This window comes from Mus musculus, chromosome 9 (genome assembly GCF_000001635.26).
Source record: "Mus musculus strain C57BL/6J chromosome 9, GRCm38.p6 C57BL/6J".
NCBI lineage: Eukaryota > Metazoa > Chordata > Mammalia > Rodentia > Muridae > Mus > Mus musculus.
In genome coordinates this window covers 119,444,244-119,467,885 of record NC_000075.6, presented here as the reverse complement: position 1 = coordinate 119,467,885, position 23,642 = coordinate 119,444,244, and the positions used below count along the sequence as shown (strand labels likewise).

Genomic DNA, 23,642 nt, shown 5'->3' with positions numbered 1-23,642 from the left:
TGTCTCCACCACTGCTTTTTTTAAACAATCACACTGAAGGCCTGTTTGTTCAATCTGCAGCACAAAGCTGAAAGGCACAGCTAGCCTGGCAGTGTCGGCGAGATGAAACTGGACTACCATAAACGTGAACTCCTTTGAGGTGGGTAGAGATTGTACCAAGGAGCTGAACAGTTGGCGTATATAAAACTCCCTCTTGTGATCCACGCGCTGACATGTGGGTGTGTGGTGAGCTGCTGATTTGACGGCGGGTCAGTTGAAAGACCTGGAGCAGCTTGTTGGAGTGGGTTCCACTCGTACCACAGTATACGGTGAGAAAACTGGACTATGCTTCAGGGACCAGCCACTTCCTGGACTCAACGCGGCACATCCTGACTGCTTTACTGGGAAGAGCCCTGTACAAGCGTGTAAAGTCCGCTGCTCCCACGTCTTTGTGAGCTTCCTGCCCTGAAAGGACCTCAGGCAAAAGCTAGTATCAGCCAGGAAGGCGAGGGTGTCAGGGAACAGCCTGAAGCCCCGCCGGGGCTCATCACAATCAGTGTTCTTTTTAAATGACATATTCCGGGGCTGGCGAGGCTGCTCAGTGGGTGCACAAGTATCAAGACCCAAGAGCCAATTCCTCAGCACACGGAAGACCAGATGTGGCAACACATCTGTACACAGCATGCCTAAGGCAAAATACAAAGCAGAACCTCCAGAAACTTTCAAGCCGCCCAGTGCTTAGCCTGGTAAAATCAACAAGAGACTGCCTCAAGCGAAGCAGAAGGCAAGGGCTGACACCCGAGGTCAGCCTCTGATCTACACAACTCACAGGGTGGCATGCACGTCCTCACAGCTATACACAGGTGCATGCATACGCACCCATGCACTGACACACATGCATACATACACGCACACACACACACACATACACACACGAGGACTGGAGAGATGACTCAGTGGTTAAGAGCACTGGCTGCTGTCACAAAGAATCTAAGTTCAGTTCCCAGCACCCACATGGCCGCTCACAATATAGCTCCAGTCCCAGGAGACCTGTCCCTCCTAACCTCCTTGGGCACTAGGGATGTACATGGTACACAGACACACAGAAGCAAAACAACCACACACTTAAAATAATTTGTTAAAATGTCGACCCCGGCCTCATGACAGACCTCCAGAACCAAAACCTCAAGGAGTAGGTAAGGGATATATATTTTTTTTAAGTCAAATAGATGATACACTGCTCCGGATCAGGGGTTGCCAACCTTCCCAGTGCTGAGACCGTTCACACAGTACCTCGTGGTGTGGTGACCTCGGCCATGAAATTGTTTCGCTGCTACTTCATGACTGTAACATTGCTGTTATGTGTCATCCTGTCAATTTCTGTGTTTTCTGATGATCTTAGGCTACCCCTGTGAAAGGGTCTTCCAAATTTTCTTTTTCCAAACAGGATCTCGGTACACAGTCCGGCTTATATGGCCCATTTGCCTCTGCTTCCCAAGTGCTGGGATTATAGACTTGTACCAAACCTGGAAGAAATTTTGGTAATTTTTCTTTTTAGATTTGATAGCATATTTTGGAAACATGGAAGAATGTCCTTATTCATAGGCTGCATTAAGTTCAAGCATGAAAAGTGACCTGTCAGCTGGATGTGGTGGCGCATGCCTTTAATCCCAGCACTTGGGAGGCAGAGGCAGGCAGATTTCTGAGTTCGAGGCCGGCCTGGTCTACAGAGTTCTAGGACAGTCAGGGATACACAGAAAAACCCTGCCTTAAAAAAAAAAAAAAAAAAAAAAAAAAAAAAAAAAAAACCAGTGACCTGTCACGTCTCAACTTACTTTTGTAGTGGGTCAACAAATGAATTTTAACAGGTTTCGGGTAGAAAAGCGCCAACGAGACAAAACAGCGGGGAAGAGAATCACTACACGCAACAACACTTCTGTAGGCTTGACGTTTCTGAACATAAAGCTGAGGGAATGAAGCTACTAGCTTCCATGCAGTGAAAACATGAAACCTGCCTGGCAGATAACCTGGGTCTCCTGCCAAGCCACAGGCTCTAGCCTGACTGCGAGGCTGTGGCCGCCCAGCCTAGCTGACGCTTGTGGAGATGAGACCACACTGACCCCTAGAGGAACTCAGCTCTCAGACCAGAGCAAGCCTAACCCCACACTGGCAATGGCCATGACAGATTGCATTGTCCCCAATGATGTTCACGGCAAAGGGCAAAGCCCCCTGCTTGGCCTCCTCCCGTAGGCTGACCAATTTCTAAATGTGAGGCTTTGTGCAGGACAGCCATGCCCAGTGTGAGGCCAGCCTCATCAGCTCCACCAGGACAGGGCACGCGTGCTCAGGGGGACCCACGTATTACTTGTCACTGTGGCCAATCACCGGTCAGAAGCAACTTCGGGAAGGATTTATTTGATCCGACAGCGCTGGGATTCCAGTCCACTATGGTATGGGAGGCAGGGCAACAGGAACAGCAGTCTCCAGAGGTTTATATGTTTCTATGGCGGCAGACAGAAAGCAAAGCACACAGGCCCGAAGCGAGAGGGGGTTAACCTTCAAAGCCTGCTTCTACTGACCCACTTCCACCAGTCAGGCCTCCTCTCCCAAGAACTGCAGGGCTTTCACAGGTGCACAGGCTGTGGGTGCAGTTGGCAGGGCACATCCTACCCCTCACAAGCCGTTAACAGGAAGTCTGCCACAAACGGAGTGAGCTCAACAATACCCTCTCAGATGAGGCAGGGCGCACAGGTGACATGGAGGCACACAGGATCATGCCAGTGTCAGGCTGCAAACTGAGCACAGCTCTGCAGGAAGCCATTCCCTCAAGAGCAGACTGCCTCTCCTGCTGGGCACTCGTCAAAGGCCGAAGAGAAGGGTAGAGGTCTCTGCTGGTTAAGATGTAAGAGCAGAAATGGCAGCGCAGTTCAGGGGCTCGCATCCCTCTCCCTAACCTCTCTAACTTCCAGTAAGGCTTTTGCTGTATTCAGCTTTGGCCAACAGCCTTAGTCCAAAGACCAAAGAACTTGAAGACATCACTAGAAATGATGAAAGATTAAGAATTAAATCTCCCTCCCCGAGACAGGGACTTCCCACAGCAGAGCCAACCCAGCCTGGTCATTTCTTCAGACCAGGAACTGGAAGGGTGAATGGCCCAGAAGGCTCAGCCCAAGAACCTGAGGGAGCCCACTGAGGTGACGAACAGACAGTGACCCCACTCAGGTTTGACTGGCTACAACGTCTGCCTCTGACACATTTGATACTCAAGTATGGCCCAGGAATCTGCTGCACTGCAATCCAGAAAAACGGACAGTCACACTGAGGGGCCATTTTAAGTGTTTGTTTTGGGTCCTCTTAATGCAAATGTTCACAGGACAATTCAAGGATCAGTGTTATATGTCAATAGATATTTCACACATAAAATCTGAGATCGGGGCTCAAGAGCACTGGCTGCTCTTGCAGAGAACCCCGATTCAACTGCAGAGAATCCAGCATTCACACGGTGGCTCAGAACCATCTGGGATTCCATTTCCAGGGTATCCAATGAGCTCTTCTAACCTCTGTGGGCAACAGGCACTCGTGTGGTATGCACAGATGCAAACAGGCAAAACACTCATAAGAAATACAGATTCAATAAATAAATAAATAAATATGCAGTCAGGCGTGCTGTCTTTTTGGTTTGCTCTTATTTCTGTCTTACAATGGCCAGGTAGCATCTGCCATAAGAAATAAAATCCCAGGCTACAGAAACTTTCTGATACAGACAAGATTCTTCCTGAGTAGGGAGAGTGTGGGAAGCAACTCCAAAGCCAGCAGCAAGCCAGGCCAGCAGAGGAGAGCACGGCAACAGGAGGAGGAGCTCGGCTGCATAAACACATGGTGGGAACCTGGGGCACAGGCAGGAGGAGCCTCAGCCTCCTTCCCAGGGCTGCTGGAGAAACACTCAGGCCCCGCCATCACCTCTTTTCTGAGGAGAGAAAGTAACAGATTTTTTTTTCGGTCATGGTGACATTTTGGCTTTCTATCCTCAGAAGGACTGGCACAAGTTAATGGGGAAGAGGAAGGTACCGCAGAACGGAGCTAATCCGTCACTGTGTCCTACACCTGACAGTTTCTTTTTCTCCAAATGAAGGAGCAGAAGAGGGTCAGCCAGAGCCTTCTTGTCTTTATTGTAAAGTCATGCATTTCTATCGGAGGCAAACACAATGCCACAAAGATCACTCTCGTATTGCTTGGAGGACAGTGGCAGAGTGGCAGATTCAGACGAGTCCTTTTGCCCAGAAGCTTCTGGGCTGTGCGCATGGACTCAGGACAGCTCAAGATCTGTATAAACCAGTCTGGAGGTCAGCACAGACAGCAGCTGCTCTTTCCCCAGGCAATGAGCTGGTTCGGACCTTGGGCCCAGGCTATACCTACCTGTGGTGTGCTGGTCCAGCAGACAGCAGGACCAGAGGTACCCGGCGACTCTTGGCAAACACCTTTCTTGGGCTCCTTTAGAAAGGCCCCAATGAGGCAAGAAACATACTTATCTGGCACCATGTGATCCCTGGAGGGAACCACAGTCTCTGGTTAAACCCACAAAACATCTCCATCTTTCCAAGACCCACTGTTTTTTCCCACAGAAATGATGCGAGAAGAGACACACCCTTCTCACCAGGAGGGCTGTAGTGCCAGAAACAGCCGTGGATGCAGGTACGGACTGAGTTACATCCATCTAACTCTGTCTTGACTCTGAGGCACCCTGGATGACTTCTGTTGAATACCAATGGTAAAGATACAGAGTTCTCTGAGCCTCATCTTGCCCACAGGTAAGATGGGACAGCAGGGTTTGCACAGAGGAAGAACAGTCACTGGATTCTCCAACACAGACAGATGGGAGGACTTCAGGGTCATGAGGGAAGGAGCACGTGAGAGCAGAGTTTTAAAACCATCTCAGCCACCTCGGATCCCAGAGAAGGACGACACTGAGTTTTGAGCCCCGAGTCTTTGGAGGATTTTGGTCAGAATTCCATCATTTCTTGAAAATAAACCTGTTGGTCACAGGTGCTCAGTGCACACCGAGACAGACACTAGGACTGCTTTTCCAGCTGGGCGTCCTTTTGCTCCTTAGCCTTCAGTTCCTCCAGCTTTTTCTCATAGCGACTCAGGAAGTAATCGTCAGGTTCCACCCCTGAGCTCTTCAAAGCTTCCAGAACCTTCTCCAGTCTGGCCACAGACCGGGCTCCATCAATCTTCCTCGTGCTCAGGTACAGAGTGAATTCCTGGAAACCCAGGAGCTTGCAGGTGTCCACAGAGCAAATATTCCGGATGTCCCTGCTTCTATCCAGACGGGGGAAAAACACCAGACCTGACATCTTCTCCAGGTCATGGAGGCTCACCTGGAACTCGGATAACTGGGACTGGAACCCAATGGCTTTATTTGGCACCACAAAGGCCCCCAGCGCCAGCGGCTCCGTAGATTCCGGGCTTCTGCGAGCCAGGATCACCTTGTAAAGGTGCGAGGGGACGGCCACGTTGTCCTCACCAATCACCTAAAAACAGAGGAGTCCGATTAGCGCACTGGGCTGTGCCGACACTTCCCAGGTTTTGCTCCCACACCTCTGTAGATGCCATACAGGAAACGGCCTGTGAAAGGCCTCAGTGTAGCATTCAACCAACTGCCAAGGAAAAGGAAAGACATTCAAACAACTCGTAAGTACTGACCAGTTCTAACCAGTCTTTAAAATACTGTTACCTCTGTAAGCGGTGGCTCCAGGCTTTAATCCCAGGACCCTGGAGGAAAAAGCAGGTGGATCTCTGAGTTCAAGGCCAGCCTGGTCTACAGGGTGGCCAGGATAGCCAGGGCTACACAAAGAAACTCCGTCTCAAAAGGAGCAAAATAACGACAAAAAACCATAATGTTACCCCAAAGGGCAGGGGTCACAGTATGTCCACAGGACGGAGGACAAAGGGGTGCCACAAGCAAGCACTGAACTTCCAGTGGGAAAGGGGACTGTCATTTCCTCCTCATTGGCTAATCAGAACTCCTAACGCTCTAAACATAGAAGTCAGAACTGCTGGCTTCAGCACTCCCAGCTCTTACAGTAAAAACAGCCCAAACGCCCCAAGAAACAACAGACAGCCCTTGAAGCTGCAGCCAGACACAGTAGCAACAGAACTTTCTAGATGACCTCGATCGTCGCTCACATGCAACTGCTTTTGTTTAGTTCCAAATGCTCCTGGATTACCAAACATTGAACTTCTAAATTATGCCGTCAAATCAGACACTTTAGGAAAGTAGCCACACAATGAGGAAGGCAGAGGCAGAGAAACAAGCCGCTCTGTAGGTTGGCCGTATTAATGAAATAACAGGATTAAGAAGCCTCTTCAAATGTCCTTCCAATATGCTTAAAAGCCTCCATCTGTTGTCTAAAAAACAAAAGCGGGATGTCCATTTGCTTAATGGCCCCCGATAAAATGACAAGACCCAACTGGGCATGCTCGAAGTGCCCAGAGCAGGCCTTTGCTGCCGTCAGTCGGTTACTCTCCTGTCAGACAGTTCTAGCTGTAGATGAGATTCCCTGTCAGAAGCCCAAATAAGGCAGCGAGATGCAAGCCAAAAAAGAGGTTTTCCCTGATTTTTACAAACTCCTATCTGCATTGCACATAGCCCAGAATTCCATGGTCTGTCTGTCACACATTACCACAGCCAGCTACAGGACTTCAGGGAAGACCCTGCCACAGGATCTACAACAATGCCTTTGAACATACGGAAAGTGGTTGGTTGGTCAGGGCAGAGCAGGGCTTATGAAACCACACTGCTCACAGGTTCGAGATCTCGCTCCCAGGGGTGAGCTGTGCACGAGGACGTGAGACCATCGAAGCAAAGGGATGAGAAGGTAAGCTGGTGTTCACACTCGGGTCACAGAACCCCAGCAGATGCTCTGGGTCCCAGGCCTAGCACTGACCCGAAGCACGGTAAAAAGGTGGTGCAGCTAGGAATCCTGGCATCCAGGTGAAGGCAGGAGGGCCATAAGCTCTAGGCCATCCTTGGCTATACACTTAAGAGCTCGAGGCCAGCCCGGACTACGAATCTCATTACAAAGGAAAGAGGAGGGCACAAAACCCTGAAGCACACTATCTGCAGGAGAGCCGACTGCCACGGCATGTGGCCAGATACTGAAACATGATAAATAATAACAGTAAGGGCTCAGGAACCAAAACTAAGGACATAACTACGATGGAGCCACACTCAAAAGGCGGTAGGAAACGAGCTGCAAACATCCCACAGTGGCTGGTAAGCCAAGTCCTGGCACCACCTAGTGGGCTTTCCATGCCACTGCAACACAGCATGAAAACCCTGGGATCCTTCTATACCATTCTCTTGCCTATGTCTCTCTTGTGAGCTCCCTGTCCGCAAACAAATGGTCATTTTTCACAAATAACTACCTGGTCATCATACGGTATGACCATCAGAACTGCTAACCGAGTCCCCTCACTTCCAGGAAAAGTACCCATAACTGACACCCCACTTCCCGGCTTTACTTGCTTCCGTGCCGTTTTACAGTTTTGGGGTTTTAGACTCATGACAGTTTGAGGATTCCCAGTGCTGCAGTCCAGAGGGCATCAGGGATGCTGGGCACCAGCCTATCCCTCAGCTGTACATCAGTCCTTGACAGAGATCCAATTCACAGCCACAACATGTGACTCTTCTGGCCAAGACCTCCCCACGGGTAAATAGAAAACAAAATCTACTTTCATTTTCTGAGGAGCCTTGTCTGAGTTAGTCTACTTTTTTCTCAGCACACGCAAAAGACACTGTGCCTGCTTGAAAATTAAATAACCCAGTGTCTGTTCCTTAACTTTGGGACTTAGAGCCAGGCAGTGGTGGCGCAAGCCTTTAATCCCAGCACTTGGGAGGCAGAAGCAGGCGGATCTCTGAGTTTAAGGCCAGCTTGGTCTACAAAGTGAGTTCCAGGACAGCTATGGTCACCCAGAGAAACCCTGTCTCAAAACAAAACAAACAAACAAACAAAAACAACAAAAAACTTGAGACATAAATAATCTTAAAATAACTTAGGGTTCTTTTCCTTATAGGTAGCTCAGCAAAACACATAAGCATTTACTTTCAGGAAAGTTACCGCCAGACAATGTCCCTGGAACTCATGCACTGAAGCATGAGGCTGCTGACCAGACAGACACCTACTCAGGGTCCACTTTGTCATAAGCTATAACTTATGTCATAAACTATAACACAACCAGGCTCCTTTCCTCATTTCTAAAACAGCACCAGCAATCCCCAAATGCCCCTCACAGGACTGTACCGACAGCAGACTGATATGGTGAGACAGAGAGAGAGAGAGAGAGAGAGAGAGGGAGAGGGAGAGGGGAGGAGGAGGGAGAGGGGAAGAAGAGGGAAGGGGAGGGGAGGGGAGGGGAGGGGAGGGGAGGGGAGGGGAGGGGAGGGGAGGGGAGGGGAGGGGAGGGGAGGGGAGGATACCAACAGGCAGGAGATAATTGTGAGTTTGAGTTTGGGGCCATCCAGGGCTATATAGTGAGACCCTGATTCCAAAGGGGGTGCGGGTATGATGGTGCATAGTTATAATCCCAGAACCTTGAGGTGGGGGGAGGAGTAGCAGTTGAAGGCCAGCCTGGGCCATATGAGACCCTGCTCAAAACAACAACAACAAAAAAAGATTTCAAAATCATCAAGACCTATTTTTTAAAAAACCTATTTTTTGAAGTGGATGTCATTCAGAAGCCAGGTTTTGCAGTGGCAGAGTGGACACCGTGGGCTCCAGCAAGATTAGGGCGTTAGAGGTCAACATGGAGAAACGAAGTTCAACACAATGACCGCGGACAAAGGCTTGCCGTGGCTTAACAGGAACCAAGCTTTTAATATCAGTACATCAGCAACAAACCTTTTCACAGAAGATTTGGCATACAAGTGCTTTACAAAGGAGATCGCTGTCGCCATTAAAACACTCAGGAACCCTGAACCCTTGTCAAGGCTAACAAAAACTGGAAACTGACCGACTGGAAGTGAGTAGAAAATACAACACATATAACAGCTAGAAGATGGACTCCATGTAAGTTGGTCGTTTCCTAAACACTGGTCAGAGTGCCTCCTTCCTCCCCTCTCAGTGACAGAAACCCGGTACCCGTCATAGCTGCAAAGCCACCCCAGTTTCAGAAGAAGTTGGCAAAAAAGAATAGACTTAGCCTGCTGCTTGCAGTGTCATAGCTATCGTGTCTTGAGTGACGTTAAGATAAATGCATTTAGTGACAGACACCATGTCCAGTAAGACAAGGAGGAGAGGAAGAAAGTCAGACCAAAAATAAAATTGCCCAGACACACTGAGAGACCACGCCGTTAAATGGCAATTACATGGAAGAGAAAAAGAAAACAGGGTAGTTTGAAAACCATGGGATCCATGCACACCTACAAGGACGAGGGGGGGGGGGAGGAGGCACAGATGACACCCAGGAGGGGGAAGTCAACAGGAGTGTGTCGGTCAGCCCTGTGTCACTACAACTGTTCAAACGGAATAGAGCCTCCACCTGCAGGGAACTGCTCAGGAAGTAGGTAGATGCGGAAAGGGACAAACATTCCCTAGTTCTCAGGAAGACGATTCCTTTCCTACCAGGATGCCTCCAGACTCCTGGGCCAGGTTTCCAATTTTCTCCCTCCATGGGAGTAACTGGCAGAAATCTGGAGCTTCAGACACTGCTCGAGTTACCACCAGCACACTCCTTGGATCATTTACAACGTTCAAACCCAAATCTTCAGGTTTGCTTCCCTTATCTGGACTCTCTTTCGCAATGCGCACATCAGAGAAAGCACATGGATAGCCTCAGCTATACTAAGGGCGATTCTGATTCGAGCTGTCAGCTGACTCACTTCTGATAAAATCACTGCTACTCGCCCTCCCTGAGGGCCACATGCACTCAGTTCTAGGGTGCTATGATCCATCTCCCAGATCCTAGTGGACATCTCTGCCTGGCTGTAAGGAACCCTCCTGGCCCATTTTCTGCTATTTCTGCATGCTCGCAGATACTCCTTGCAACTGGCCTCCACTGAGAACGCCTTTCATTTCTGACAGACTCATGCTCTGTACTGGACACTCAGCTGTCCCTGTGGCACAGCCTCAAAGGACAATGCTCTGACAGAGTGAGCATCAGGTGTGGGAAAAGACAGAGCCAGGCTTGGACCTCGCCTCGTAACGAGGAGCTGTGTGACCTGGAGTTGACCTCTGCAACCCTCAGTTTTCCTGGGTGTAAAGGAACAGCCGCAACGTTTGGGTTGGTGAGGGTTGTAGCCTGATGCCCTCACGGCACACCAGTTCGTCTGCTTCACTTCTCCAGAGTCTACGCTCGCACACGCTCCGCACCTGCACAGCACCTAGGACGTCCCCCACGTTGGCTGTGTACGTTCTCCTGAGGGACAGAGCGCGTGCAGCTGAAAACAAGCAGCAGCCACGTGGCTCGGAATCATCGTGCCTAACTGCCAAGCACCACCCCAGAGCGGGGGCTCAGGCTCACACTGTTCCTTGAGAGGAACAGTCAGCTCTCGAGGGCTGTGCAATGTGCACTAAAATGCCTGACTGGAACTGATATCTCTAAAAGGTCCCGCATGCTGGAGAGCCGCCTGGATTCTGGCTGGACGTTCAGATCTCTGCACCAGGCCCCGGCCCTTCATCTCTTCAGCCTCCTCTGAATAAATGTGCTCACTGCTTCAGAACAGGCTGCCCCTCCCCTACTCTTCCAGTCTCATCTTTCCTCAAATGTGCTTTCCTTAGTGAGACTACAAGATTACACATGCGTATACATTTCCATACAAATACAAATACATTTGTGTGCATACAAATACATTTTTTTGCCCAATTAAATTGATTTTTTCTTTTATTGAAAATTATCTTTTTCTCACATAATGCATCCTGATTATGGTCCCCCACACACACTCCTCCCAGCTCCTCCCCACCTCCCTCACATCCAGATCCACCTCCTCTCTGTCTCTCATTGAAAACAAACGGGCTTCTAAGGGATACGAAGAAAAAAAATAAGATAAAACAAAACCAGCACATTAGAATAGGACAATGCAAGCATACAGAAGGAAGAGAGCCCAAGAGAAGGCACAGGAAGCAGACGCAGACTCACCCACACCTCCTGGAAGTGTCCCGCCTCCCCGCAGTCCCCACCCCACGGAATGCACAGAGCCATGATCTCTTAACATCGACTTCAGCTTCCCCCTCACTTTACCTAGGTCTCTGCGGTTGGGACTCCCCAGGTGACCAATCCTGCCTCCTCACCCTCCTCTCCCTCATCAACTGTCCATTACCATTCATTTTCTCTGTGGCCACCTTTACACTCTGTATGAGGAGCACCCAGAGCTTCCAGGTACACACTCAAGCTTGATTTAAATGCACTGAATAGCTGAGGTATGCCCCAGCTACTTGAGAGGTGAACTCCAAGGACTGTCTGATTCCAAGGCTTCCAGAACAACCAGGGCAACACACCAAAACTGTTCTAAGGAAATGACCATAGTGAGTGAGGGGGGGGGGAGCGGGGAGGGACGAGGAAGCTAAAGGACCCCGAGGATAACGCCTTCAGGAGCCTACTGATCTCTCTGTCTGAAAGGTAAGGGCTTAAATGACCTGAACCATCTCAACTAGAAAGTGAAAGCGCCCAGAGACAAAGTGGATCTCTGTGAATTTGAGCCCAGCCTGTTCTACAGAGTGAGTTCCAGGAAAACCAGGGCTTCGTGGAGAAGCCCCATCTCTAACCTCCCCACCCCTAAAAAAGAACTGAAAGTCAAAGCACATGACTACACTCTTAGAAACGGCACCGGCGGTTCTCTGCGCGCCCTTCGCCGTCCCCTGTGTCTGTCGTTTGTTGTACTTGTCTCTCAAGTGGCACCAACTTAATGACATAGAATTACATCTACTTCCCTACAAGCCCAAACACACACACACACACACACACACACACACACACACACACACACACAGAGGAAGGAAGGGAGGGAGGGAGGGAGGGAGGGAGGGAGGGAGGGAGGGAGGGAGGGAGGGAGGGAGGGAAGGAGAAAGCAATCAAGAATACCGCTTGAGGACTGTCACTTACAGGTGTGCACCACCCTCCCCCATGACAGCCCCTGAAGAAAGCTGAGCTAAAGCTCTGCTGTTCTAAACATCCACAGGCCCTAGACATTGAAGACCTGGAATGGTAAGGGCTCAGAAGCCCAGAAAATGAAGACCTAGGACAAGTAAGGCTTTAAGACGGAAACAAAAGCCAAGACCCTCACTCAAAACACACTTTCAGGAAGCCTGGCTGGCCTCATGCGTCTGATGACTGGGACGAAGGCTGACGGATCTCCAGAAACTCTTCAGGCTACTTGAACCTCTTGAGCACCATCCACTGATAAACTAACGGCCAAGTTCCATCACTGACAACATCACATGTGCCAGTGCAATGAAAACTGAGACCAGAGAACATCATCTTTGTATTTTTTCCATTTTGAACTTCAGACTTTGTAAATGGTCTAAGAACTCCATTATTCACCCAGTCCACCAACTGGTAACATTCTCCTTGATGCCTTTATCATTCTCCTTTCTGTTGTCCCTAAACTTATTTAAACTAAGTCACAGGCTCATTCCTTGATCCCCTAGGATGTACTGTCTAAGAACAGACATTCACTGACACAGTTACAGACCAACTACAAAAATCAGGAAATTGAGTAGCATCATCTATCTGGTCTCCAAACCCCAAGCATGGTCCACGTGTCCCACACACCGCCCCAGCAGCCCTGCTTTCTGCCTTCAAACCACACTGCAGACTTTTGTTTCCATGTCTGTGACCCCAGCCCAGCTGGTTCCCTGGCCTTTGTGTTCATGGCATGACCCCTTCTTTGAGAAAGCACGCAGTGTTTTATAATGTCCTCCCCTGGGTTCCACCTGCTATTTCCACACAACGGAATTGAACAATACCCTTTTTTGCAGAAACGGCATTTTTATCAGTAAGTCCCGTTACTAGAGGTAAGAGCGCTGGTCATTTGGTTTGGAAGTTAAAGTTATATTTCTCACCTCTCTGATCATTAAACGACTTATGGGATGATGGGCATAAGCCCTGCTCCTCACAGAACTCCTGCTACACTGGCATCCACTGATGACACCTGCTTGAATAGATTGTTACTGTGACGGCCACAAAATGATTCCAAAGTTTTCCACTCGTGACAACTCCACAGCTGTCAGTCAGGAGCGCCCTGGCCCCGTGGACTCACTCACTAGCGGTACCGATGTAACTCAGTTGGTTTACACTATATCTGGCTCTCATATTTAGTCACAGATACGGGAAGCCTGTGATTGTAGACTCAGGCGGCTTGACCCCACCACCTCCCAGCTCGCTCCCGTGTCCTTCTGATGATCCGTTTGTCTGAGTTCTTCCTTTCCTAGGGCACTCTGGAGGGAACCAGACACTTCTCTGGTGGGGGTGGGGGGGTGGGATATTTAACAAGAGGTGACTTTTAGAAGACAAGATCTGCCTGCCGATAGCTAAAAGCCTGTACCATTGCTTTGAAGCCCTCTTAGCACAAAGAACTTGGACACATGATTTTGTAAATTGTAGATTAGAAAATCATATCCAATAAGAAAAGCAATAAATAAAACGAATGTTTTCCACTATTGAATTGGAACAACACAGTAGCAAAAATAAAGCCCACCAGAATAAATAAATATAATGTACGCTTTGTTTATCTTTTGGGGTATTGTTATACTTTGTTATGTTGTTTGGTTCTGAGGGGTTTATTGTGTTAGGTCTTTGGTTGTTTTTTTTTTTTTTGAGAAAGAACTTAAACTTGGGTGTGTAGGGAGGGGAGATGATCTGAAAGGACTCAGGGGAGGAAGAGAATATGATCAAAATATGTTTAATTTTAAAAATTATCTTATACAATAAAAATATGTAGCAAGATGCTCTGAATTGAGTTAGTTCTTCCTTTATGCTGTGTAACATTTTATTACAGAGCAGGTTATTTACGTAAAGCTCTCAGTTTCACACACACAAAACATGAGTGAAACGTTTCAGATTTATGGGTCACCAGTCTTTCCTGGAGATGGGAGTAAGAGGATTTAGGCAAAGCCAAGAATAATTACATTTCCAAATTAAAATAACAGACAGCTTTAGGCACTTTCACTCTAAGATAATTTGGAAAAAAAAAAACCTAAAATTAAATGAACAAGTTGGTCAGAAGAGGAAGCTGTCTTTTGCTTCCTTTAGCACCTCTGAGAATGACTGAACTTCCCAACCCTGGAACCCACATGAAAGCAGTAGGCACAGACACGCACAGTACACCCAGACAGCAAGCACAGGCAAGTGCAAGCAGGCCCCACCCCACCCCACCCCACCCCACCACTGCTCCTGACCTTTCCAGCTGTTCCCTAGGCCTCCAATCACAGACTCTGGTGGCTTACTTAACCCAACTTGCATTCCCCAAACCGAGTGTCCCTCCCCTGCATGGCCACACAGTGCCACACTCCTGGCACAATGCTCAGGGTGCCTCTCCACAGAGATGCAGTCACACTCTTGGTAGAGCTGTCAGCCCTCTAAGGCGCTCCTCCGGAGAAGGTTCGAGAACACTGGAGCCTTCCAAGGCAGTAGGTACAATCTATCTCTACGTCACTGCAAGTTCTCATACACTTTGTCTATTCTCTATGGTCCCTAAGTGTTCCAGTGTCAGGAACGGAAAAAAAAGAGAGGGGCTGGTGGCTCTTATAGCGGTTAAGAGCACTGACTGTTCTTCCAGAGGTCCTGAGTTCAAATCCCAGCAACCACATGGTGGCTCACAACCATCTGTAATGGGGATCTGATGCCCTCTTCTGCTGTGTCTGAAGACAGCTACAGTGTACTCACATAAAAATAAAAATAAGGGGCTGGTGAGATGGCTCAGTGGGTAAGAGCACCCGACTGCTCTTCCGAAGGTCCAGAGTTCAAATCCCAGCAACCACATGGTGGCTCACAACCATCTGTAACATGATCTGACTCCCTCGTCTGGTGTGTCTGAAGACAGCTACAGTGTACTTACATATAATAATAAATAAATCTTTAAAAAAAATAAAAATAAAAATAAGCCGGGTGGTGGTGGCGGCGGCGCAAGCCTTTAATCCCAGCATTTGGGAGGCAGAGGCAGGTGGATCTGGTCTACAGAGTGAGTTCCAGGACAGCCAGGGCTACACAGAGAAACCCTGTCTCGAAAAAATAAAAATAAAATAAATAAAAATAAATCGAAAGAAAGAAGGAGGGAGGGAGGGAGGGAGGGAGGGAGGGAGGGAGGATGGAAGGAAGGAAGGAAGGAAGGAAGGAAGGAAGGAAGGAAGGAAGGAAGGAAGGAAGGAAGGGAACAAGAAAGTCTTCAACACAGCTGGGTGGTGAGTGCCTCCCTTTAACTGCCAATGGTTGTTTTTACCCCTCACTGGATCTGCTTCTGTAACCCTAGCAGCAGGCACCTGATAAACAATGCTGAATACATGAAGCAGAGCATCCAAAGAGATTACGAGCTCACGGAACAACATACGCTGGAATGTTACACGTCCCTACCTGGTAACTAACTGTTTTCGTTCCATCATTCCTAGTATGAGGTAAGGTTAAAGGTCCTGATACTATCCAAACATCTTCAAATCTCTCCGTCAGCTCACGACAATACATTTCTATTCTGAAAAACAAATCAAAAACAATGTTTTATGCTCACAGGTGTCACGTAAGAAAGCAGCAAGCCACCCAGTCCCTAGGAAAGACTCTTGAATGAGTCAGCTCATTTAAGAAGTTGACTTAGGGACAGCCATCGTGGCACACACCTTTAGTCCCAGCACCCAGAAGGCAGAGGCAGGGGGATCTGGATAGGTCAGAGATCAGTCTTGTTGTCTACATAGAAAGAGCCAGGGAATCTCACTGAGATAGAAATCTTCAGTACAGGTTACATTGCATATTAAAAGCGAGTCGGTATATTCTTCTGCAGACCCAGGAAATAGGGTGTTGGGGTATTGCAGTATTCATGATAAGGCCTGCTAGTGCAGAACCCCTGGTGGTGGGTTTTACAATAGATTAGTTTGCACCTGGCTCCCTTATTTTGTGGCAGCAGCCTGGTCCCCACCTTCTTTTGATGTATACATTCCTTTTGTATTGCGTCACTGTAACTCGGTGGATTGTATGTTGCCTGGCTTCTTGTTATTCCTTTGGTATAAAAAGTCTGATGCTCGACCTGACACAATACATTCAGATTCTACACAATCTTTCGTGTTGGTCTGTCTGTCAACCGCCGACGCCTTGTCCACCTGCCCCAGAGACCCATTCCATGCAGACAAAGGGATCCAGAGGGTCTGCGGCAGATGGCGACCCCTGCCACCACTCCTCTCAGCTCCTCCCAGAGTGCGGATGCCTAGTTACAAAGTGAAGTGCTGCTCTCTACCAAGGTCTCCCTCGGGAGAAAGAAACTCGAAAGGCTCCCATAGGTGTGCAGTCTGCAGACACAACAATGACAAGGAAGGGGAAGACTACCCAGAGCTTTACCAAGCTGAGAGGGGAAGCTTCACTCGGGAGTGAGGAGACCTGGGAGTTAGACTGGAACCTTCTGACTCCCTGTGGCAGAGACACTCAGGGGATCTGAACTCTGTACAGCTGGCACTAAGGAACTACTGTTAATTTTTTAAGTGTAGTAGGTTAAGTACTGTGGGCTACTTTTTAAAACAAGTCTTTTCTCCTATAAACATCCATTTATAAAGTCGTATCTTCTAGTCTGAGCAGGTGGTAAGGATTAGAGTACACAGATGAAACACATGGGCCCTGACTTAGGAAGTCTTTACAGATTCATTTCATGGTTCTTTGTGTGTCTGTATGTGGACAGAGGACAGAGGAGGGTGCTGGACCCCTGGGCTACCTGGTACAGGTTTGGGGGAGCAAACTCCTGTCTCCTGCAAGCTCCTAGCCACTGCGCTGCCTCTCCAGCCCCAACCTCTTTTAAATATAGGACATTTTCTTTTTTTTTTTTTTTGGTTTTTTGAGACAGGGTTTCTCTGTGTAGCCCTGGCTGTCCTGGAACTCACTTTGTAGACCAGGCTGGCCTCGAACTCAGAAATCCGCCTGCCTCTGTCTCCCAAGTGCTGGGATTAAAGGCGTGCGCCACCACGCCCGGCTGGACATTTTCTTAATAGTTCATTTTTTTTTAGATTTATCTTTTTATTTTACATGTGCATTTTACCTGCGTATAAGTGAACTATACGATCACCTGAAAAGGACCCTGGACCCCCTGGACCTAGCACTACAGCCGTGAGCCACCACACAGTGCCAGAAACTGAGCCCAGATCCTCATCTGACATAGCACTTTCTCTTCTTAGGGTTGTGTGTGTGTGTGTGTGTGTGGTAGAGATGGAAGGCAAGACCCCTGTGCATTTGAAGCAAGTAGTCTACCAAAGAACTACATGCACCCTTAGCCGTATTCTGAACTATGAAATACTACATAGGAGAAGCGCACCTGCCTGAGACAACCACATTCTGGGAGGAGCTGAGAGGAGTGGCGGCCTCCAGCCAGGACTGGGTCGATCCCAGTCTCCTCGGATGCTTGGTAAGACCACCTGGCAAAGTTAGCAATGTCAGAAGCAGCAGAGGGCTCAGCGGTCTCCCGGTGTCTACTACTAAAATGTCGAACCGGTACCACACCAAAGCTTTTCCCTTGCAAAGCTTGGAAGCAGACCAGGCGGGGCAGCACATGTGTCATCTCAGCAATCAGGAAGCGAGAAAGGACAGTCACAGGCTGGAAGGCAGCCTGGGCAGCTGGCAATGCCTCCCCTGCAAAGCTCGGGAACAACGTGTCTTTCCTGGACGCACCACTCAGTCCCTAGCAGGAGTACTACCTTGATTAGAGAAACCTGACTTCTGAGCAGTAGCACATGGGCCAGAGAGGCAGGCTGTCTCTCAAACACAGCAGAGACAGCAGCGTTCAGCCAGGATGGCGTCTGAGGAGTGAACACAGAGACAACACAAGCAAGCCGGCAGTCCGGCTCGAGGCACGCTGCCTACCGTCCATACCTACCTGTTCCAGTAGCCGGAGTTATTATCAAAATTCTGAGGCACGATATTAGAAAGGTAAAAGGTTTCTGCCATGGCTTCCTGAGAAGGGAGAAATGAAATGGTGTTATTCTAGAATGCCTTTGCTCTAGATTAGCTCTAACAGCTAGTCTCCATGCTACCTACTCACCGAGCCACAGCCCCACTCAGGCCACAGTCCAAACCCGCTGATGTTTGCTTAGATAAACAAATAAATAAATAAATATCCCAAGGCAGAAAACTATGGTTATGCAGAGTAACGCCTCCAGGCCAGTGAGATGGCTGGGCAGGTAAAGGTGCTTGCTCCACAACCTTGTTAGCCCTAATCTGATACCCAGAACCCACATACAGATTAAGAACAAACTCTACAAAGATGTCCTCTGGCTTCCACATATGATCCATGCATACATACACACACACACACACACACACACACACACACACACACACACACACAATATACACAAAATTACTTGCATTAAAAAAAAGTACACTTACACACACACACACACATGCATGTATGTATGTATGTATGCATGCATGCATGCTGCGCACAGTGGCACCTGCCCATCAGCCCAGTACTTCAGAGGTAAAGACATGGGGATCAGAAACTCAGGGTCACCCTAAGCTACATAATGGGTTCTAGCCCAGCCTGGGCTACATAAATATGTCTTGAGTAGTTATAATAATAATAACTATAACGCAAGTAGTTGGGTGTGTCTGGCCTTTCTTGTTATTTATAGCAGCCACCCAAACACAAGTTGATCAGCTCCAAGGACTAAAGGCCTCCAGGGAAAAGGAGACTAAACAGAGGCTTTGCACATCCTCCAGGCCAACCTCCAGGAACTTTATTTAAGAGGCATGAAAACCAAATTTTAATTCAAAAGTAGTAGAGAAGACGTCCCTCTCCTCCCAGTTTCTGGCCACTGTAATGCACTCTCTCTGCATATCTACTCTATGCGCACAAAACTCCGCCTCACCGACTAACCAGCCCCCCCACCTGCAGCAGCCTGGCAGCCCTGGGTCAGATCTACTGCTGCTGTGTTTCAACAATGAGTTAGGGGCTGGGTGTAGCTCAGTGGTGAAATGTTTGTTCAACATACGCAAGTGAAAATGATAAGTGAAGCCCATGACCTGACACCCTCAGTCGGACAGACATGGAGGCAAAATACAAAGGAGCATAAATTAAAATTGTAAAAAGGCACAAAAAAAAAAAAAAAAACCCAAAAACAGACAAGGACATTCTTGAGCTTTACAATTTGGTTCCTAGGTCATCAGTCACACAACCTCATCCTCTCCAAAATATGCCTACACTGGAAAACTTGTTATTTCCTGCCGGGGCCATGTGGCCTCGTGACCAGCCACTCCCGATATAGTCTTCATTGAGGGCGCTGAAGGCTGAAGGGACAGAAGGATCCGGCTTGAATTTACAATGCTTTCTGTCAGCGTCACCTGAAGAAAAACACACAGATGGTTATCAGTGGGTCCTCTGAGGCTCGAAGGTTGGCTAGTGTGGGAAGGGACAGCTTCACGCGCACGGCTGGCGTCAGGGACCACATGCGTGCCTCGGAGTCCTAAAGCAGCTCATATTCCATCTGGGCTCAGTAAGGTCGGCCTAGGATGGATGCTTCTCCTACAGGGTGCTCCTTCTCGCTCTCTGACTCTGGCCTTTCCAGAAACTCCCCTGGGCCGTGTACGGGCGGAAACGGTAAATGGTGAGGAGCAGATAAAACTTCACCACCAAATCAACTTGTTCTCCAAAGCACCATCATGTTAGCTCCCAGGATCTTGGGAGCACTCACAGGATCCCGGGAGCACGCACAAGATCAAACCAACAAAGGGGCAGGGAGGTCACAAAGTCCCTCTTCTCACCTACGAGCCACTAGCAACTGAAGGCCCCTGAGAAGCAACCCACACTCCAGCGTACATATGACAGCACTAAGTGGTCTGGGAGGTGGGGGGCAGGAGTGGGGGTGGGCAGGAGTGGAGGGGGCAGGGGATGTTAAGAAAAAGAACACATGAAATTATAAGGAAATAGTGTGAAAGGGACAGGGTAGAACTGAAGGGGGGGGGGGGAGGGGACGGACTTGATCAAAACTCATTACATGCCTATATGAACCTCTCACGTACAAAACAATTAAAACATTCATATATGAAACATTCATATATGAGACCATCAAAACCAGACACTTGTGTATTGTTTTACAAAACTATATTCTGGCAAGCTGATCTGTGCTGAGTGAATGGATAAAGGACACACACAGACACAGAGGTCTGTTCTGCTCGGGAGGGGGAGGATGGCTTCTCTGTTGGCTCTGAGATGATAAACACCCACCCAGAAACCCCACAGACAGATCTCTGAGAGGGATGAATGTTGGTAAGCAACGTGGCAGTTAGAATGAGAATGGCCTCCACAGGCACATATACGTGCATGCTGGTCCCCACCTGGTGGACCTGGTGGAGAAGGATGAGAAGGATTGGGGGGGCGGGGGAGTCACTGAGGAGCTGTGCTGCTGGGAGTAGGCTTTGAGATGGCAAAGCCCCATGCTAAACCCAGTCTCTTCTTTTCCTGTCTCTCTACCTGTGGGTCAGGATGTAGCTCTCAGCTGCTTCCCAGAGGGCAGACAAACATCACTTTCAACGTGTGCTATGAGGTACAAAGGTTGAAATTACCAACAGCCCTCTTGTTTTAAACACGGAAACCCTTTCATCAGCACCCGTACATTCTCCCCAACCACCTACCGATGATCTTGTCCTTGGATATATGCTCAAGAACCCATCTGGGCACCCGTTTTGCCTGATCGTAAGACAGGGCGTGGTTAGTGTAACGCCTCGTCTCTGTTCCAGCTAAAGGAAACCCAAACTGTTCCAAGACAGCTTCTTCTGCAGATTCTAAGAAAGAAAGAAAGAAAAAAGAGGGGGTTATGAACAGAAAAAAAGTAATTATTCTTATTAAGAACAAAGGATTCTAAAGACAACGGTGATGTCTAAAAACAACTGGCTCAAAAGTCTCTCCTAGGAGTCTGACTCCGAGTCCTTGGGAGGAGGAGGGAGTCTAATCAAATAGGCCTCATCTTTGCCATAATTTATTAAGTCAAAGAAAAGAGTTTAGCAAAATCCTCCTTTGCCTGTCCTCGGTCGGGTATTCACAATGAGCTTCAGCTATGGGGGTACGCGTTTGGTTTGGGGGCTAGGGAACAAACGTAAGGTTACTCATAACTAACTTTGAAGTCACTCCGTGGCCTAGGCAAGCCTTAAACTTTTGTTCTTCCTGCTCCTGCCGACCACACGTGGAATCAACAGGCATGTGCTATTACATAATTAAATAAAACCTGGCTCGAGGCAGAGCACAGCTCAATGACAGAGCTGTGCATGGACTAGGGTACGGGCCCTGGCTTCACTCCTGGGACCAAAAAGAAATAAGAATCCAATCTCACTAGTTTTCCACATTAGTTTTCTAAATCTGTCTGTACCACAAACTGTGTGTATGGGGGGTGGGGGGAGAATTCAAAGGAAAACCATAGTGCTACAAGTATAAAAGTGAATGGGAACGTCTTGCGACTAATAGAGACAAAAATGGCCATCATTTTAGTTTTTCATCAACATGATATATCAGCTGCCAGGTTAAGTATCCATTTCGTTTTTTAAAAGACCTTAACTCCAAGAGTGGGTGCACACACCTGTTTCTCCATGTCTCATGCCTGGCTGGGTCACAGTGAGTACTGGCTCAAAGCAAAAACAGAGCAAACAAGCCCACCCACACTGTCCCTCACTGATACTTCCCCAGTGTTTCAGTTCAAGGAAAGACAGACTGCAGCCTTCACTGCAGTGGGGCTAAGAAACTGACACTTCCTCCTAGAGGACTCAACCCGGAGCTGCTTCCAAGTGACTCCTCCCCATGCCTCCCCAGAGCAGTCCTCTGGCACAATGGCAAGTGTCAAAAGAAGCGGGTGGTTCAGCACGTCCTGGAATGAGATGGGTCTGTGCTCACTTCTCTGTCTAAAGATAAGATGCCCCGTAAATTTAAGGATGTACATACTAGGAAGACTGGGTAGCAGATATTCTTTACGGAAACGCCTTCAAACATTCTTGTTGTGATGTTGTCAATTTGACAGAATCTAGAAACACCTGAGAAGCAGGCCTCCGGGTATTCCTATGGGGAGAGGGGGAATCTTGGCTGTATTAAATGATATGGGGATCCCCAGATTAATTATGGGCTGGGCCATTCCCTGACTGGGATTCGCACTGTATAAACTGGGAGAAAAGGGAGCCAAAAGGCAGCACGTTCGTCCGTTTCCTGACAGTGGAGGGACGTGGCCACATTGTATAAACTGGGAGAAAAGGGAGCCAAAAGGCAGCACGCATTCGTCCGTTTCCTGACGTGGCCAGCTGCTTCGAGCTCCTTCCCCGCCACGATGGGGTGCACCTCGAACGGGGAGCTAAAACAGACCCTTCCCTTAAGTTGCTTCTGTCAGGTATACGTTGTCACAGCAACAGGAAAAGAAACTAAGACACTTACTGAAGGCCAATTCTGTACCAGGCACTGTGCTGCACCTAAGGTGGAGAACAAACAGAGTCTCAGCTCGGGGTGGAGCTAAGGATGGAGGGGTGGTGACGTGTGAGCCCGCAGCCAGGTGAAGAATTTGGGGGAGCAGTGGGGAACCGAGCCGGCTTAGGCTTGCAGACTCACCGTGTGGCTGCCTCGCCAGCTTCGCGGATTCCGCGTCCGGACGCCGGAAAAACTGCAGCGCCGTCAGCCCCGCTCCCGCGGCGCCCACTACAGCCCCGGCCAAGAAGCCATTCAGAAATCGCCGCGAGTCCCTGAGACGGGAAGCGAAGCTCTTTGCAGCCATGACTCGCGGGCGCCAGCACTTTGTCTCTGCCACGCATGCGCACGCGGGGGCTCCGAGGCCGGAATGGTCCAATCGCCGGCTCCGGAACCAGGCGCGCATGCGCCATCCCGAACCGCCTCCCAGAGGCCTTCGCTGCTGAGGGTCTCGCGCGTCCCCTAGAGTCCAGCAGGGGAGGCACGCCTACCTCCATCCCTGGTCCTGGCCAGTTAATGGATGGGTTAAGTGTCCTAGCTTGTCAATTTAATGGTGTGTGTGTACTGTCCTCTGAAGAAATTGTCTTTAGTCCCATTTAATAGTGAGTAAATGCTTGTTCATGATCCATCAAAGATCTCCTAACCTGGGATCCAACTCGATGTGATTCCAAAACCTGTACCCCATTGGACTGTTTGGGGCACTTGCTTCAAAGTCAAAATACACATCAGAGTGTTTGTACCACCTATCGAGTTTCCTGGGAAAACAGTACTCAATGGTAGCCAGAGACTCTGGATGGGCCAGAGCTCAGAAGTTAAATCCTTACCAAACTAGTCCAGTGTGTCAGTCCATGTTATCTCTTTTAATTTGTGCCTAGACAAGCAAGATGGTTCATCAGTAAGGGTGCTTGCCACCAAAACTGACACTTGAATTCAGTCCCTGGAACCTACTTGGTAGAAGAGGACTGACTCCTGAAAGCTGTCCTCTCACCGTCACAGGCATGGGCTTGCCATCCTACATGCACAGGTATGTACAGCCAGACATAAATAAGTC

The 23,642-nt window shown here is 48.9% G+C and overlaps 1 protein-coding gene across 5 annotated transcripts; it reads right to left on the bottom strand.

Annotated features, from left to right (window-relative positions):
* Positions 1 to 2,367: 2,367 nt before the first annotated feature.
* Positions 2,368 to 22,961, bottom strand: Exog (endo/exonuclease (5'-3'), endonuclease G-like). 5 transcript variants are annotated; one of them, NR_153321.1, is made up of 8 exons: positions 22,736 to 22,926; positions 22,565 to 22,599; positions 22,085 to 22,198; positions 20,788 to 20,937; positions 19,358 to 19,497; positions 18,032 to 18,108; positions 15,544 to 15,658; positions 2,368 to 5,510 (listed from the first exon to the last, which is right to left on the bottom strand). NR_153321.1 is itself a non-coding variant. In NM_172456.4 (6 exons), the coding sequence occupies exons 1-6, from the start codon at positions 22,896 to 22,898 to the stop codon at positions 5,049 to 5,051; spliced, it is 1,107 nt and encodes a 368-aa protein (NP_766044.1). In that variant the 5' UTR covers positions 22,899 to 22,926; the 3' UTR covers positions 2,368 to 5,048. The 5 variants fall into 5 exon arrangements, 2 of the variants coding, with proteins under 2 accessions (NP_766044.1, XP_011241250.1); NR_153319.1 differs by lacking the exon at positions 22,085 to 22,198; NR_153320.1 differs by lacking the exon at positions 22,565 to 22,599.
* Between the last annotated feature and the right edge of the window lie 681 nt (positions 22,962 to 23,642).